The sequence below is a fragment of the Palaemon carinicauda genome, chromosome 1, assembly GCF_036898095.1.
Source record: "Palaemon carinicauda isolate YSFRI2023 chromosome 1, ASM3689809v2, whole genome shotgun sequence".
NCBI classification, from domain to species: domain Eukaryota; kingdom Metazoa; phylum Arthropoda; class Malacostraca; order Decapoda; family Palaemonidae; genus Palaemon; species Palaemon carinicauda.
In genome coordinates, this window is record NC_090725.1 from 187719174 (window position 1) to 187734607 (window position 15434).

General features: G+C 42.5%; 1 protein-coding gene across 2 annotated transcripts in view; it reads left to right on the forward strand.

The window, feature by feature from the left end:
• Positions 1-15434, forward strand: part of pea (ATP-dependent RNA helicase pea) — a 274698-nt gene that overhangs the window by 50921 nt on the left and 208343 nt on the right. For both annotated transcript variants that reach the window (XM_068386568.1, XM_068386562.1), the window contains exons 3-5: positions 4200-5087; positions 12254-12415; positions 12745-12916. In XM_068386568.1, the coding sequence (XP_068242669.1) occupies positions 4200-5087; positions 12254-12415; positions 12745-12916 (1222 nt within the window). The remainder of the gene's footprint in view (positions 1-4199; positions 5088-12253; positions 12416-12744; positions 12917-15434) is intronic.

Below are 15434 nucleotides of genomic sequence, written 5' to 3' on the forward strand. Positions count from 1 at the left end.
GGGTAAGACTGGGATGAATGAAAGTATGCCTGGCTCTTTTACTTTCATCATCTTTCCCTCCTTTGAGGAACTGCACCATGGATACTTTTGCAAGGCTGACTTCAATCTCTGCAGGTAATAACCACTTTCCTTGTGTAACCAAGTATGTTTGCATATACTCGCGCACGTCCCCAACGCTTCCTGTGAGGTAGGCCTTGGGAAACGTCTTTTCATTTGTAACTAGGAACATCTTACCTAGATGTTCCTATGATCTCTCTCACAACTAACTTAGGTGCTCAGGCCACTATCATACTCACTGGTATGGATATGCAAGGTGCAAGGTTTCCCTTGATTACAGTCTAATACTGTACTGTACTAGGGAAACCCGGGGCAATGACTTAGCTAGTGGTTGGGCTTACCAACTTCCTAAGAGTGAGTCATCCGATAAATAGCGGAAGGTTTGTTAGTATGAGAAGAAATGACAAATTCGGAGATACTTTGTATTTTTCCCTAACTAATACAAACCTGGAGCTATTTATATAAATTGGCCCGCCATCACCTGTTCTCCAGTAAGTTCTGCCTGTAAGCAAAAAATGACGTGGTTTACAGTTAGTAGATATAGGTGGCTGGGTAGCCCCTAGCCATCCCCCCTACCTACCCACTGTAGTGGTTAGGTAGGGTTGCCACCTCGCACTTAAAATCTAATGGCTGCCTTCCAGCTGCCGCTAGAAGTAATATCCAATAAATAGCTCCAGGTTTGTATTAGTTAGGGAAAAATATAAATGATCTCTAAATTTGTCATGTTGGCTGGGACGTCCACCCTCCTAATGTGCCCTCAGCTGGTTGCACTCAAGTTTTCTCCTATTCCACTGACCAGTTACCACTAAGAGCCCAGACCCTTCAAGGATAACTATTCTAAGGTCCCAACTACACATTTAGAGTGTGCTGAGGAAGACTACTGTGCCCTACAGGTCCAATCAGCTTGGACAATACTCCATCCTTTCACCCGCAAGTTGTCTTTCAGGTAGAGGGATAGGCGAAGGTAAGGCAGAAAGGATCACAGAATTCAGTGACTTCCTGCAGCTCCTTTGAGCAAGCACATGGCACTCAGGAGGTTGAGTGATATACCGACACTGTTCTAGACCCACTTGCTGGAATCGCCCTTGATCACCTAGACCTCGCCTCCTCCTGACAGGAAAAGAAGAGATATTTGGACTCCGAGAAGATTTATGGACCCCTACAGTCTACTTTTACAGTACTGTACAGATGGAATAGTTGACTGGAAATTGAAGATTGGTTCATCGGTCTCCTTGCTTGGTTCCCCAAACACCGTTCAGGATGGGCACGGCTAGCATCATCCCTTTAGAACTGAAGGCCGTATTCCTTTGGGTCCAGTCTCTCTGTCCTACAGGAGCCTTTCTCTGCTCCATTTTTGGGTAAAAGTAGCTGCCAGTTCAAAGCTTAGTGCTTTGGTCCGTTTACCATCTCCAAATGATTATGTAAATGTGCATGCTAGTCTTTTTTGAGCACTTTCAATTGACACTTGTTTAGCGTCCGGTCTCAGCGATTGTCCCTTTTCACCCTCCTATAGGGGAATCTCTTCAGCATCAGCGTATTCTTCCTTCCTCTTATTTTGATCTAAGCTTTAAGATATATCAGAGAAATTTCTCTTAGACTTCCAGACAGAGGTTGGAATATATGAGAATAATTTATGTTATTACTGCTACTGGGGTCCTTGGGAAATGGTCTTAGCAACAGAGCTGATGCTATGGCTCCTACATTGCCTTCCAGATTAACAAGGACAATGCCTTCCGAGTTTTTCTTCAATGACAAGAAGGCAACTCCTGCACGGGTGCCTCCTGAGTGATGGCTCCAATAATTCTTGAAGCTTTATTGGTTAACAGCCATTGTTCCACTTACAACCATCGTTCAGTTTACCTTTGTTTTGGATGGCAACAGAAATACAGGACGACTTACCCTGTTTGTAGCATGACGAATTTTGCTGTGAGGTCTCTTTTTTTGAGAATATACTGTACTGTCCATAGACATACTGGAGGGGGTGGGGCACCCACTGGAGTTTCATTACATCTAGGGGATGTTATCTACAAATGCATGCTCCTGCTTTTCAACCTACCAGGAATGCTTGCAGAGCTACTACCTGGTAAGCTTCCATTGAGGGTAAGTTTTCATGGTAAAAAGGCTTCAGTTCTGAACATCTTATGAACTTACTTGCTATGCATTAGAACAGGCTACTTTTAGGATTTTGCCATTCCTAGACTGTTGGCATTGTTTGAAAATATCTTCCAACATCTTTAGGATTCCTAGATGCTTATGACTTCTGTCTGTCTTTTCCCTGTTTCACCAATTTCTCAATGGTAGATTGAAGACATTGAGATGCAGCAATGATACCCAGATTAGTTATTTGTCTCTCCTTTCGTTGGGGAAGCTATGCAGTTTCTGGGGTAAAGTAACCCTCAGTCCCGACCTGAATTTTCAACTTTAATTCAAACCTGGACTCTTCATGGGAATCGACAAGACCCTTGAGAATGGAGAGGGGCTGGCAGTCTTGACCTCCTTGAGAGCTCAAGCTGCTTTGAGCATTTCATAAGGCCTCAGGTTTCTTGAACAGACCTGCTCAAGTATGTGGTAGCCCCGGCAAAGTGAGTAGGAAATGGCATAACCTCTCCCTGTGTATTAGTGATTATGAAATATAGATCTCTTGCGCCTTGGTTCAGAAGTTCATGGCCATAGCCTAGAACCCAACTGGCCACAATTTCAACCCTTCATCCTTAGTCCTCTCTTCTCTGCAAAGACAACTATCGAGGACCAGAATGACTTAATTTCTGGTTTTGAGAGGGGGTGACAGTACAGCTCTTCCTTTAGTATGGTGAGGGAAAAAAAATCTGTTTTGATCTTGGCTTCATGGAAGAAGCTGACACGCACTCCCACAAGGGAAAAAGAGTACTTCCGGATTTGATCTCATAAAGTTAGAATACTGCGTAGTGTCTACTCAAGCTCCCAGGAAAGACATGTCAGAGAAGACAGGATTGTAGTATGTTAGCAGCAGAGGACTTTGGCTGCCCATTTCACATGGAAATACCCACAGGTTCCTGGATACCTTTATCCTTGAACCAGTGCTAGTGGCTCAACAGATCATGTAGCAAACCTAATGCCTTTGCAGGACAAAAACCTCTTGTCTTACGTAGTGCTTGCGACCTAAGTTTAGAATTAGAGGTAAGATTGACCCACCTTTAACCTTTTCTTCCTGCCCCTTCCCTGGAGTGCAGCAGTTACTCCGTTATTTTGCTGGTCCTGATCATAGCTGCAGGTGAGCCACAGGATTGGGTTACTTTCCTTAAAATTAAGTTTGTTTAGAGGTGTCTTCCTCATCCTCCCTGATGGGAGGAGGATGGACAAATGTATACACCCATGTTTGTTCATGACCAATACATTTAGACAACATATCCTACATATGTACAGTATGTAGGTTCTTCCTTGACTGTTTACCAGTGTATGGTAGTGACCTAGCACATCACCTACCTCATCTTCATCTCCAGGATGTTAAACGGTTGACATGAGTCACCACTTTTGCTCCTGTGCAGGACCAAAGTGATTTGACATTTCCCAGGAAAGTAAAATACTGTACTCGGTTAGTTATAGGAATCTCCTTCCTCCTAAGGGTAAGTCTCCTATTAAGAACTGAGGGTTTGTATTCATATAAGAACAACTGACAAATTTTCAAAGTAATTTGCATTCATCCTAACAATATAAACCTGAGTCCTTTAAGTTATACTGTACTTCCCCTCTTAACCACCTCATAAGTCTTAGACTGAAGTTCAAATTGAGAGCATCCGCCACCTGGTATTAAGTACCGCTGACTTGTTAAAAGTTTCAACAGTTGAATTCAGCTTCTCTGAAATCATACTCCTATTAAAGGACTCAGATTTGTATAGTTATGAAAAATACAAATTACTTTAAAAATTTTATATTTTAGAAATTTGGTTTTGCATGAATTGTTTGAAAAGTGGATTTAGTTTTTATAACAAGTTTTTAAAAAAATTTAAAGCTCAAAATTTTTTTCTCAAAGATTTTGTGAGATTTTATACAGAACTCTGTTTGGAAATTTTCTGGAAGGGTTTTTAAAGTCACTCCTGTATACTTATATGCATCTTGTAGCCTTTTGTTTTTGGTGATGATTAATATGCCTCTTTTTATTTTAGGAATCATTTGTTGAGAGTCTATGGCGACTAATACAGCACATGATGCCATCAATAACAGCTAGTCCAGCAGCCATCCCAAGCAAAGATGGGTTCATTAAATTTAAAAATGACAAAGAAAAGAAGAGAGCTTTACTTCCATTTCTTGCTCTTCCTAATGATCCCAGGGTATTGAATATGTTAGAGGACGAAATCAAGAAACCAGTGAAAGAGGAGAACTTTGATGAAAACAAAGAGAAAGAACGTGATAGGGAACGCAACAAGAGTAAAAAGAAGAAGAAGAAAGATAGAGATTATGGTGATGATGATAAGCATTCTGTCAGGGTGAAACAAGAACACTATGATATTGTCCATAGCAAATCTAAAAAGGATACTGAAGGTGGTGTTGAAGATCTCATGGCATTTTTAGAATCCCATGCTCCATCCAAACAGAAGGAGAAGTCACAGAGTAGGAGTCCAGAGAGAGAGAGAAGAAAAAGGTCAAAATCAAGATCAAGATCTAAAGATAGAAAAAAAAATCGCAGTAGGAGTCGATCAAAGTCTACAGACAGAAAGAAAAGCCGTGGTCAAAACAGAGACAGAGATAAGAGAGGTAGAGACAGGGAATCAAGGCGGTCTAGGAGCCGAGATCGACGATCTAGAAGTCGAGATCGGTATCGGGAAGACAAACACTCGAGCAGTAACAGAGGGCGTAGAAGTCGTAGTCATGACAGAGATTATGAAAGAGGTAGACATAAAGATAGAAAGGATCGTGACAGAAGAGAACGGAGTAGAAGCCATGGAAGAGAGCGATACAGCAGGAGTAGGAGTAGAGATCGGGACCAAGAAAGAGTTAGCAATAGAGATGTCTTTGTTACTCATGTCCCGGATGAAAATCCAATCGTAGGAAAGGTAAATTGTTGTTTGTTCTATTTTCTTTGTAAATTTGTTTACTCTAAGATACTCTTATGTTTAGGAATGCTCTAAACCATTATTTGTTCCTACATGAATACAAACCTTCGTCCTTTAATAGGAGCATGATTCAGCAAAGCTGGAACTCTGCTACTAGAATTTGTAAGGAGGTGGTGGTTCGCATCTATTTTGACTTCAGCCGCCAAGCAGTACTTTCTGCATCTATAACTGGATGTTTTAATCATTCTGCTTTCTTTTTCAGAGTATGTTTATTTCTAGGCCTGTGATGGATACTTAACATGCTGACATGCAGGTCTGGCCAGGTAAGCCCGGGCACAATTGTGGCAAGTTTATGAGTAGGACAACTGTGGACCTCCCTCTTTTATGACGTTTAAGTAGGTAGCATGATTACTTGCAGTCATCACTCTGCGACAAGTGTAGGTCGTGGCTTCTTTTACAGTGGTCTGAGTGCATTACGAGGTTGAAGAAGAAGTCTAAGAGAAACTCTTCAGCTTTAGAGGCAACCACACCTAAGCTCTTTAACTCCTTTTTATCCCCTGGTTCTCAAGCTGCTGCATTTTCTTCAGCTTCCCCTAGAGCTGAGTCCTCCAGAGGAAAAATGAAGAAAGGAGGAAACCCTGATGTGCCCTCAGAGTAGAATTCAGGAAAGGAATAAGTATCATCTTCTCTTAATGAATGTAATACCTCCTTGCCTTTTCGTCAAAGTTTGTCCGCCTTTCTGATGACCGACTATAACTTTAGTAAGGATTTGGACCTAAGGAATTTGTGGCCTTTCTAGGACATCAGTTGCAATCTGTCTGCAGAGAAGCTGTTGGAAGATGTTGGCTGATACTAGGAACTACAGGATTTCTACTGCTTTTCCTTCCGCTTTTGCTGTTCCATCTGCCGCCAGCCAGGAAATCCTCAATTTTGACTAGGCAAAGGGAGGAAGCATAAGTGCCCTTCTTCCCCGCTCAGCCCTGTTTCTTCAACCTCGCCCTCTGCTGCTGTCTTTGGACATGACACTGTCTTCTGATATGACACCAACTGTGCCAAAGAAGAAGAAGGCACTGTCAGTACCAATCGTTCAAAGCCGTATGAGGCTTTGCTCCACCTCCCTTCATGTACATGTGAGAGAGGCAGTGATGTACCACCTACCAAACATCAGGAAGGTAAGCTGGTAAGAGGTACAGGTGCTGAGGCTTCTACTACCAGTACTCGGTTCAATGCAGAAAGGAGTATTTGCACTGTTGGTGGAGACAAAGGCCGCTGCCCTTGCCCTCCACTTACTTCAGACAGTTCAAGAGAGACGACTTCACCAAAAATGATAGCCCAGGAGAGGAATCATGGAACATAAGACAACCAATAATGTTTTTCTTCATGCAAGTAGAGGAAGGATGATGGTAGAGACAGCTGGATGTCACCTTGACTTTCCTCCTTGCACACGACAATTACTTTACTCTGATCTCTACATGACAGGTATCCTCGTGCACGATCTCCACATGACAGATATCTTCGAGCAAGTCTCCTTGCACATGGTCTCATCACGTATGCTCCCTACATGCAAGGACTTCATGTGCCAAGTCTTCACTCACTCGCTCTCTTTCTACCAGATCTTGTTCCTATTAGACCCAACAGAATGGATATTTCCTTATCGCTAACACTTTCCTTACTTATACGGAGTTACGAACTAACCTGTCCTCAGTCTGAAATGAGACCTCCCCCATGGAATGTGGTTCGAGTTCTCAGGTCTCTAAAGAGACCTCCCTATGAACCGTTACACCAGGCAACAGATCACACCTCACTTGGAAGACGGTGTTCCTACTAGCTTTAGTTTCGGCCAAGCGAGTTAGTGAACTTCATGGTCTCTCATATGACATCGTCCATTCAAGGGGATGGGGAGAGGTAACGTTCGGCTTCGTCTCTGAGTTTGTAACCAAGACTCAGAATCTTGGAGTAGTGAATCCCCAATTCGACTCCTTCTGGATTTCGAGTCTCCGCTCTGTAACTGATGACCTTGATCATCTTTTACTCTCTGCCGAGAGAGGAGTTGGAGGCTGTACTTCAAGAGAACAGCCGCAGCCCGTCCCTGTGTGTCTGTACTTTTCATCAGCACAGGGAGGAACAAGAGGAGGGTCACTAAGAACACCATCTGTGCCTGGATTCGCAAGGTCATAGACCATGCCCAGAACCCGGACCCTCCTCTTTCACTTTGCCGCAGAGCCCACGATGTCGGGGGCGTAGCTATGTCTCTGGCATTCAAGAGAAACTTCTCTGTGATGGAAGTTCTACAGGCTGGGGTGTGGAAACGTCAGAATACATTTACAGCCCACTATCTGCAAGATGTGACCCACAGGAGGCTCAATACGTTCTCAATCGGCCTGTGGTGGCGTCACAACAGCTGGTAGCTGGTATAATACTTCAAACTCCTCATTGGACAAGTAGCCAAACTCCTCATTGGACAAGTAGCATAAGGTTGAGGCTACTGTTACCCTGTTTTAGTCTGCGTCAATGAAAAGGTTTGACTGGCTCATATTTTCTTCTTCATTCTCCCCTCTCTTGGGGAAAGCAGCATCCTGGGTCCCCTGCATAAGCTGACCTCAAATCACTGCAGGTAAACCATGCTCTTTTGTGTTCCTAGTATTAAACTAATACTCTTGCGTCCTCATACCCTGGCTAAGTGGTACTGGGAAAGTTCTGGTTACAACTGTTTTCCTACAAAGACTCGGAATAACTTTTACTTGGACAGTCCCACTTTTAAACATCTCAACACACAGCTTGTGTAGGCCGCGGACCTTGTGTAGCAAGGTTTAGCAAGGTGCAGGGACTCCGTATTTTTGGTAGAAACCTTTTCAAAATAAGGAGCCCCCGGGTAAAGCCAAAAGCCAGTTTGGCAGGGATGTCCGCTCTCCTAATGGGTGAGTCACCCCTAATAAATAGCGTTTGTTTGTATTTCAATTAGGGAACACATGACAAATTCAGAAATAATTTGTAATTGTTTTTAATGATACAAACCTTAACTATTTATACAAACTTACCCGCCAGTCCTACCGCCAAGCAAAGTGAACTGAATCACCTGTATGTAAGTGGGAGCGGTAGCAAGCTAAAACCCCCCCCCCTCCGTTACCCCCTCTAACTAGCGGAATGGTTACTTAACCCTCGAAAACTTTTAATGCTCGTTCTTTTAGGTTTTCTAAAAGTAATAACCCCTAATAAATAGCTAAATGTTTGTATCATTAAGAAAAATACAAATTATCTTCGAATTTGTCATATTTGCGTATTTATTTATCATGAAAAATCCACCATGATTTGAATTATCCTCACTCTTTCTCCAGTCAAGCACCATCTTCTTTGTCACATCATACCGTATTAGCGGTACTTTGTTATTGTTGACTAAATGCAAATAAAATGGTTTTCCTCTAATGCAACGTTTAGAAAGTTTTAGGGATATGGCAAGGAAAATATTTGTAATAACATCTTTACTAAAAGCTCTTAGTATCGTTAGTTATCACTTGCATGTGTAAATGCGTTTGTTTGTTTGTTATGATCGGCGACGAAATGTAAACAAAACAACATTTTCTGTTTTAGGTAGTGTTTATTAGGTGAAACTTGATATAAAATCGGTCTTATTTCATTTATAGGTATTATGAATTACTAATGATGAAGTAAATAAAACAAACTTAATAATAACATTATTATTACATAACCAATACTTGGTAAGATATTTGTTGCTGCAAAAGCTAAACTATACACAGATGTATAAATGCATTTGTTTGTTTTGTTATGATCAGTGATGAAACGCAAACAAAGAAGTGGTTTTGGTTTCAAGTTGCGTGGTTAGCAAAAGCATGATATAAAATGGTCTTTATTTAATTTATTTTGGACTATTAAGTATACTGTACAACAAAAGCTAGCCTATGTACTGATGGTTTTGTAATTCACCAGTCGTCTTATAGAGCAAATATGACCCAAATTCATTTAAATTTGATTTAATTTTTGACCTCGTCATATGTGAAGGTCATCTTGTGTGGGGAAATATACAGTATTTTTCCACTTGTGTAATGTACAGCTTGAATGTTTTCAACAATATATGCTTAAATACACTAAAAACTGTTTTCCTGAATCTGACCTGCTGAAATGAGGGTGCGTCTTATAGGCCGTCAAATACGGTACTTTGCCAGCCAGAGGCAAGATGCATATCTCTGAAGCCTCAATTTCATGCTTGGAAAAAGAAGACTCCTTTTGAACAGTGAAAATGATTATTTCCATAGGACCTAGTAGCAATTATGGAATGAGGAGACCTAAAGTAGACCTTTGTTTCTCTTCACTAAGTTGAAAACTGTTTATGATTTTATTACTAGTCCCAGAGCCTCTATCATAATCAGTGGAATCCAGAAAGATTGGGGAAATCACTATTGTATGATTTACTACTTCAGGTTGCAAAAGAATGCTGGAATATCCTAATCCCTTCCATTCTGTCGTAAGAGATTTGTATCCAGATATATACCCTGTCTTCTAGATCTTCCTTAGCTTTCTCTTTCAGGAGAGCTCTTAAACTTCCCATCATCTCTCAGAGGTTCAACCTATTTCCAATGGTTTAAATCTAGAAATACCTCGATTACAAAATCTCATATCAATATTATTATGAGAATTTGTTTCCTCTGTCATGCTAAATGCACTTCAACCCCAACTGTCAAAGGTATTAGGTCTGCGTTGTCTACGGTACTTCATCACTGTTTTTGCTATTTAGAGGGATTATACTTCCAGCAAAGCTAGAAGACTAGCAATAATACTTAGCAAAGTGTAACTACCCTACTGCTAGTTAGCAGAGGGGTAACCGGCTACCAAGCTCACAAACACACCTGTGATGTTTCATCACTTTTTACTTTTGACTCGTGGGAGCTTGTTGTATAGTCTCTGGGCCGCATATTTAAAGGCTCTGGAGTCTACAGTAGACATATATCTAGGTTCTAATTGTTTGAAACCATCTGTAACTATTCTTGTGTTGACACAATTTGTTGGCTGCGCAATATGTTGCCATTCTCTTAAGTATTTTGGATGACTGGTTCTGATAACTTGGTGTGTTATTGTACATATTTTAAATTCAATTCTTGCTTTAATCGGCATCCAGTGTAAATTAATTAGTATATGGGTGATCTTTTCTCTAGGTGGGACACCTTTTATCAATCTTGCTCCTCTGTTTATTATATTTTGTAATTTCTTGAGCTAGAGCTCGCTGATTGGAAACAGAGAGTGCTGCCTGGAGGTTTGCCTCCAGATGTTGGACCTTTCCCTTCCAAGGAAGAGTCCCTTCACTAGCCACTGTTCAGCAATCTTCCTGCTTGTGGGGATAATTGCCGATGGCAGCAGCGGAAGTTAGTCGCCATTTCCCATCCGTGGGAAAGACTTCCCTAACCTATTTGATCTCCCCTACTGGGGATTCTTCCGGCAGGAGTTGGGTTCGTCCATAACTTGCCCTTCCTTTTCAGAGCAGGCCTAGTTGTCGGCAGTCTTTTCTTGCTAGAAGACTTGTCCCTCATCTCCTCCATCAGACTTGTCTCCCCCATCAGACTCGTCTCACCCATCAGACTCGTCTCACCCATCAGACTCGTCTCCCCCATCAGACTCATCTCACCCATCAGACTCGTCTCCCCCATCAGACTCGTCTCACCCATCAGACTCGTCTCACCCATCAGACTCGTCTCACCCATCAGACTTGTCCTTGAGCCTCACCTTCATACAGAGATTCGAGCCTACCTGGCTTTAGTTGAAAGGGAGACCTCCTCCATGGAGCATGGTTCGCGTCCTTCAATCCCTGAAGGGTGCCCCCTACGACCCAGGACACCAAGCAGCAGATCTTTTCCTGACCTCGATGGCAGATCTCCCATTTATATTGGCTTCGGCCAAGAGAGTTGGCGAATCCCATTGGCCTCCTTCAACGTCTCTCATTCACTTGTTTCCCCCATCAGACTCGTCTCTCCATCAGACTTATCTTGCCAGCAAGATTCGTCTTGCCCAGCAGACTTGTCATAAAGAGGATGTCGGGATACCTGCATTGATCTTCAGCTTTAGTCTACCAGGCCAAGTGGCCTTTATCTGTAGTTAGTGTCATGGAAAGGGTATCTCTCCCCTCAATGAGACTATTCCTGCAATAGCGTAGTTCCTCGTTTACCTTTGGGGGGATACAGTAATCCCTTGCCATTTCGTGGCTCAAGTTTCGCGATCTCAGTGCATACAGTAGAACATCAGGTATCAACACGGAGATGGCGCGCAACTCAAAATCCACCTCTCTGATTTTCTGGCCATCTTGGCTCCAGAATCTTGCAAGCTGATTGGCAGAGCCGCCGAGATGCTTTACCCAGCATCTCTCCCTGATGTGCGCCCAGCGAAGGGAGACTGCATTCATTGTTCTCTCTTGCTTCGCTTCTGTTGCTTAGTCTTGCTGCGTGGAACTTTTAGCTGTTTAGTGTAAAATAGTGCTTGTGACGCCCTTGAAAATGGCTCCTAAACGTCCTCTACCCTTTACATCCTCTAGTGAACCCAAGAAGAAGAGAAAAATGATGACGGTGAGTGAGAAAGTTAAATTATTGGACATGGTTAAGGCAGGCAGTAGCTATGCGTCTCTTGCCAGCATTTACGGAGTGAATGAATCGACGGTTCGCTACATAAAATAAGATGAAATGAAAATACGTAAAACTGCCTCAATAACGTTCTCCAAGGACACTAAGCGCTTTGCCGAAAATATAATCCCATAAATAGCTACAAGTTTGTATCGTTAGAAAAAATAAAAATTACTTTCAAATTCATAATTTTTGTACAGTCCTCCTAGGAACCCTTGTTTCCATAAGATTAAAAGGATTGTTGGTGAACCCAATTTCCTTTGAGCTCTCAACATTTACCTAGTATTCATTACTTACCCTCTCTCCTCCCTACACCTAGTGCTTTCAAAGCAAAGTAATTAAGAATAAACAATGTTGCTAGTGCTGTGGATGGGTGGCATTTTTCTGTTACTACCTATGCCAATCCTAAAATCCACTCAAGAAACCTCATTTTTATTGGCTATGTTGCCAAGGCTTGTGCTTCAAAGTATATGGCAAATGAATATTAGATACACCTTGAACTGATTCATTTTGATATAAAATTAGTTTTTTATTGTTATTTTTCAGATTTATGAAGGTAAAGTTACAAATATCTTGAATTTTGGTTGCTTTGTTCAACTGGAAGGTTTACGGCGTAGGTTAGAAGGTCTGGTGCATATATCTCAGTTACGTCGAGAAGGAAGAGTCACTAATGTGTCTGACGTTGTAATGCGTGGCCAAAAAGTTAAGGTAAGTGCATGTGGAAATATATAACCTCATTCAAGTAATATGATTAATGCAATAAATGTTTTATTTATTTCTGAGGATATAGGGCTTAATTTGTTATACATCAAAGTCTTATAAGTTATCAAAAGATTTTAAATCTATTTTCTTAATAATTTTTGTGATTATAGGCGTTGCAACAGGGGAATGCTATTCACTGTTACCATAGCTTTGAAGCCACCAGCTCATCAGTATTTATTAATGTTTAGTATTGTTACCATGTTTAAATGGAAGTTTTAGCCTCAGGTACAGGAAAATAATATTTTGGATTTCATTAATGATTATCATATTTTCAGGTTAAAGTGTTATCCTTCACAGGGCAGAAAACATCATTGTCCATGAAGGATGTTGATCAAGGAACTGGGAAAGACCTTAATCCAAATGTAGCTCCTTTAGGCAACACCCTTCAAGATGAAGATACCATGAGAAATCCTGATAGACCCATGTCTCTTATGGAACTCACTAAAGGTAAGATTAAAAAATCTACTTCTGTATTTAAATATTTTAGGGAACAGTTATTTTCATCAGCATCAGTATAAATGTTTTCTTTTCAGTTATCACCTTTATGAGTTGTGAAATAAATTTTCTCTACTTTACTATATCCTTTGAACACTATTCCTGAATTCCCATTATCTTCAATATCTGAGGGTTTGGTCCTGCACTTCCTTACTTACTCTACCACTTATCAGATCAACCTGTACAGCAGGGGTGTGCAACCTTTTCAGAACAAGGGCCATTAGTCAAGAATCTTGTGTTATGGAGGGCCGCACATAAAAAATCAACTACAAAATTAGTTTTGGATTTTTAACTATTGAAAACATTCTGCAGTAACAAAAGGCTTCACACATATGAATGTAATATATAATACAAAATGAAATAAAAGTCCTCCTTTGACCTATGTCAGGCGAATTATCTCAAGAACTAAGGTTCCTAACATTCCCATCCTAAACAAAATACTGATGATTTCTCACCCAGCTACCCATCTGAATTATATATGGATATTTCTTGGGGCGTAATTATTATTAGATATAGCAGTAATATGCATATAAGGATACCTGTGTACTTGAATTGATGGGAATATCCTAACCTTTATGCAACCAAATTAAAATTTAATCTAGTTGGATGGCTGACTTTGCATTTGTTGGACCACCTGGTCAATATCAGGCTGAATGGCTGATGTGGCAACACCTAAGGGGCTAAGTGTCCAGCGGTTAGTAAGGACCGAAATTTATTCTTTACCAGGTTCATTTTTAAAAGAGCTGTTCTCATACATACGTGTTACCAATCACTGCCATCATCTTCCTTGTTTGATCAGATAATTTGGGATATTTTATTTGTTCCAGCGCAAATACAAACCCTTCGCTATTTATAGAGGTTATTACTTTCAGAAAATCTGAAAGACTAGTCAAGACAATTTTAGTGAGGGATAACTACCCCCATCTGCTAGTTAGCAGGGGTGGGGTAAACTGGCTACCCTGCTCACTCACACCAGTCGGCTAAGTAACCACTTTTGCTTTTGGCTCGGTAGAGTGTAGTCTTTCTCTCTTGTAATTTGACTTGCTTGACCATTATTTCGCTTTTTCTTTTTCTTTTGTTACAGGTGTGTGTACATGCAGTCCCGGTATGCAGTCCTGTCGTCCGTTAAGAAGGACCCTCACCTCCTGTGCCTGGCTTACCAGGGCCATCGGTATTCACGGGATGACACCTGTGTTGAGGGTCGAGAGTGGGAGAGGTTCGGGCGTAAGAAGAAGAAGGCTAAGCGTGATTCTTCGCCTTTGGGGTCTTCCTCGAAATCGAAGAAATCGCTGGCCTCTGCTTCTTCTACCCCCTGATCTCTTTCCGAAGCTGTACCTCTGCCATCCCTTTCGGGGCTTGGCCGAGTAACAGCGCAGGGCTTGTGACTCCAGGTCAACCTTGTGGGGTAGGTGAAGCTGGCTCCCCTAGTGAGTCAGCTCCTTCCCTTCCCCCAGGGAGTGCCTGCTCTTTTTTGGATCTTTCATCCTTTTGGTCATCGCTAGGTGTCGATAGTCCCCCTTCAAAGGAAGCTCTCTTTGAGCTCCTTCAGTTGGCAGCAGAGAGAAGGCAGTTGTTTCCTTCCTCCGGGGAGGTTGATCCTCTATGTGTGGGCGCAGGCGCTGCTGCCCATCGGTCAGGCTCTGAGTCTGTTTCCGATGCCAAGGAGTTTGCTGATCCACCAGGGGCGGAGGTAGAATATTGTCCGAGGCAAGTTTCCCCATTTGGGAAATGAGTCTCTTGTTCGCGAGAAAAGATCGCCTCGGGGCATCGGCGGTCCCCGCACGCTCATGGTTCTCCTCTAGGGGCGAAGGGAGAGCCTTGTCTTGAGCGACGTTCTCCTTTGGGAGAACAAACCTTCCCTTCGGAGGAGGTATCTCCCGAGCTAGATCAATCTCCCCCTCGGGCGGAGTCTGCTCTCCTTCCTCTTCAGAGGATCGTAGGCTGGAAGGGTTTGTGACCCCTCTCCATCCTGGACGTTCTCCTCCTTGGGCTGTTAGGAGACGTCTTTTTGAATTTGCAGGTTCTCCTCACGTTGACCCTTCGAGGTCTCTTCACGATCACCCTTTGAGCTGGCGTGATCGTGACCCTTCGGGCTCTAGTCCATGTTGATCCTGCAGGTTCTCATGTCCCTAGGAGTCCTTCGGGCCTCTGTCGTGTTGAACTTTCGGGATCTCGCGACTTGGAACTTTTGAGTTCCAGTTATGCTGGGCCTCCGGGCTCTTGTAATGATGGTTACGCTGAGCCTTGGGGCTCTCGTTCCATCAGTTACGCTGAACCTTCGGGTTCTCGTGACAGGGAGACCTCGGTCTCCCGTTACGCTGACCGTTTAGGGTCTCGTAACCCTGGTTGCACTGAGCCCTTGGGCTCTCGTGCCTCTCGTCACACTGACCCTTTGGGGTCTCGTGGCAAGGAAACCTCGGTTTCCTGTTGTGCCGATCCTTCGGGATGTTACAACCCAGGTTACGCTGAG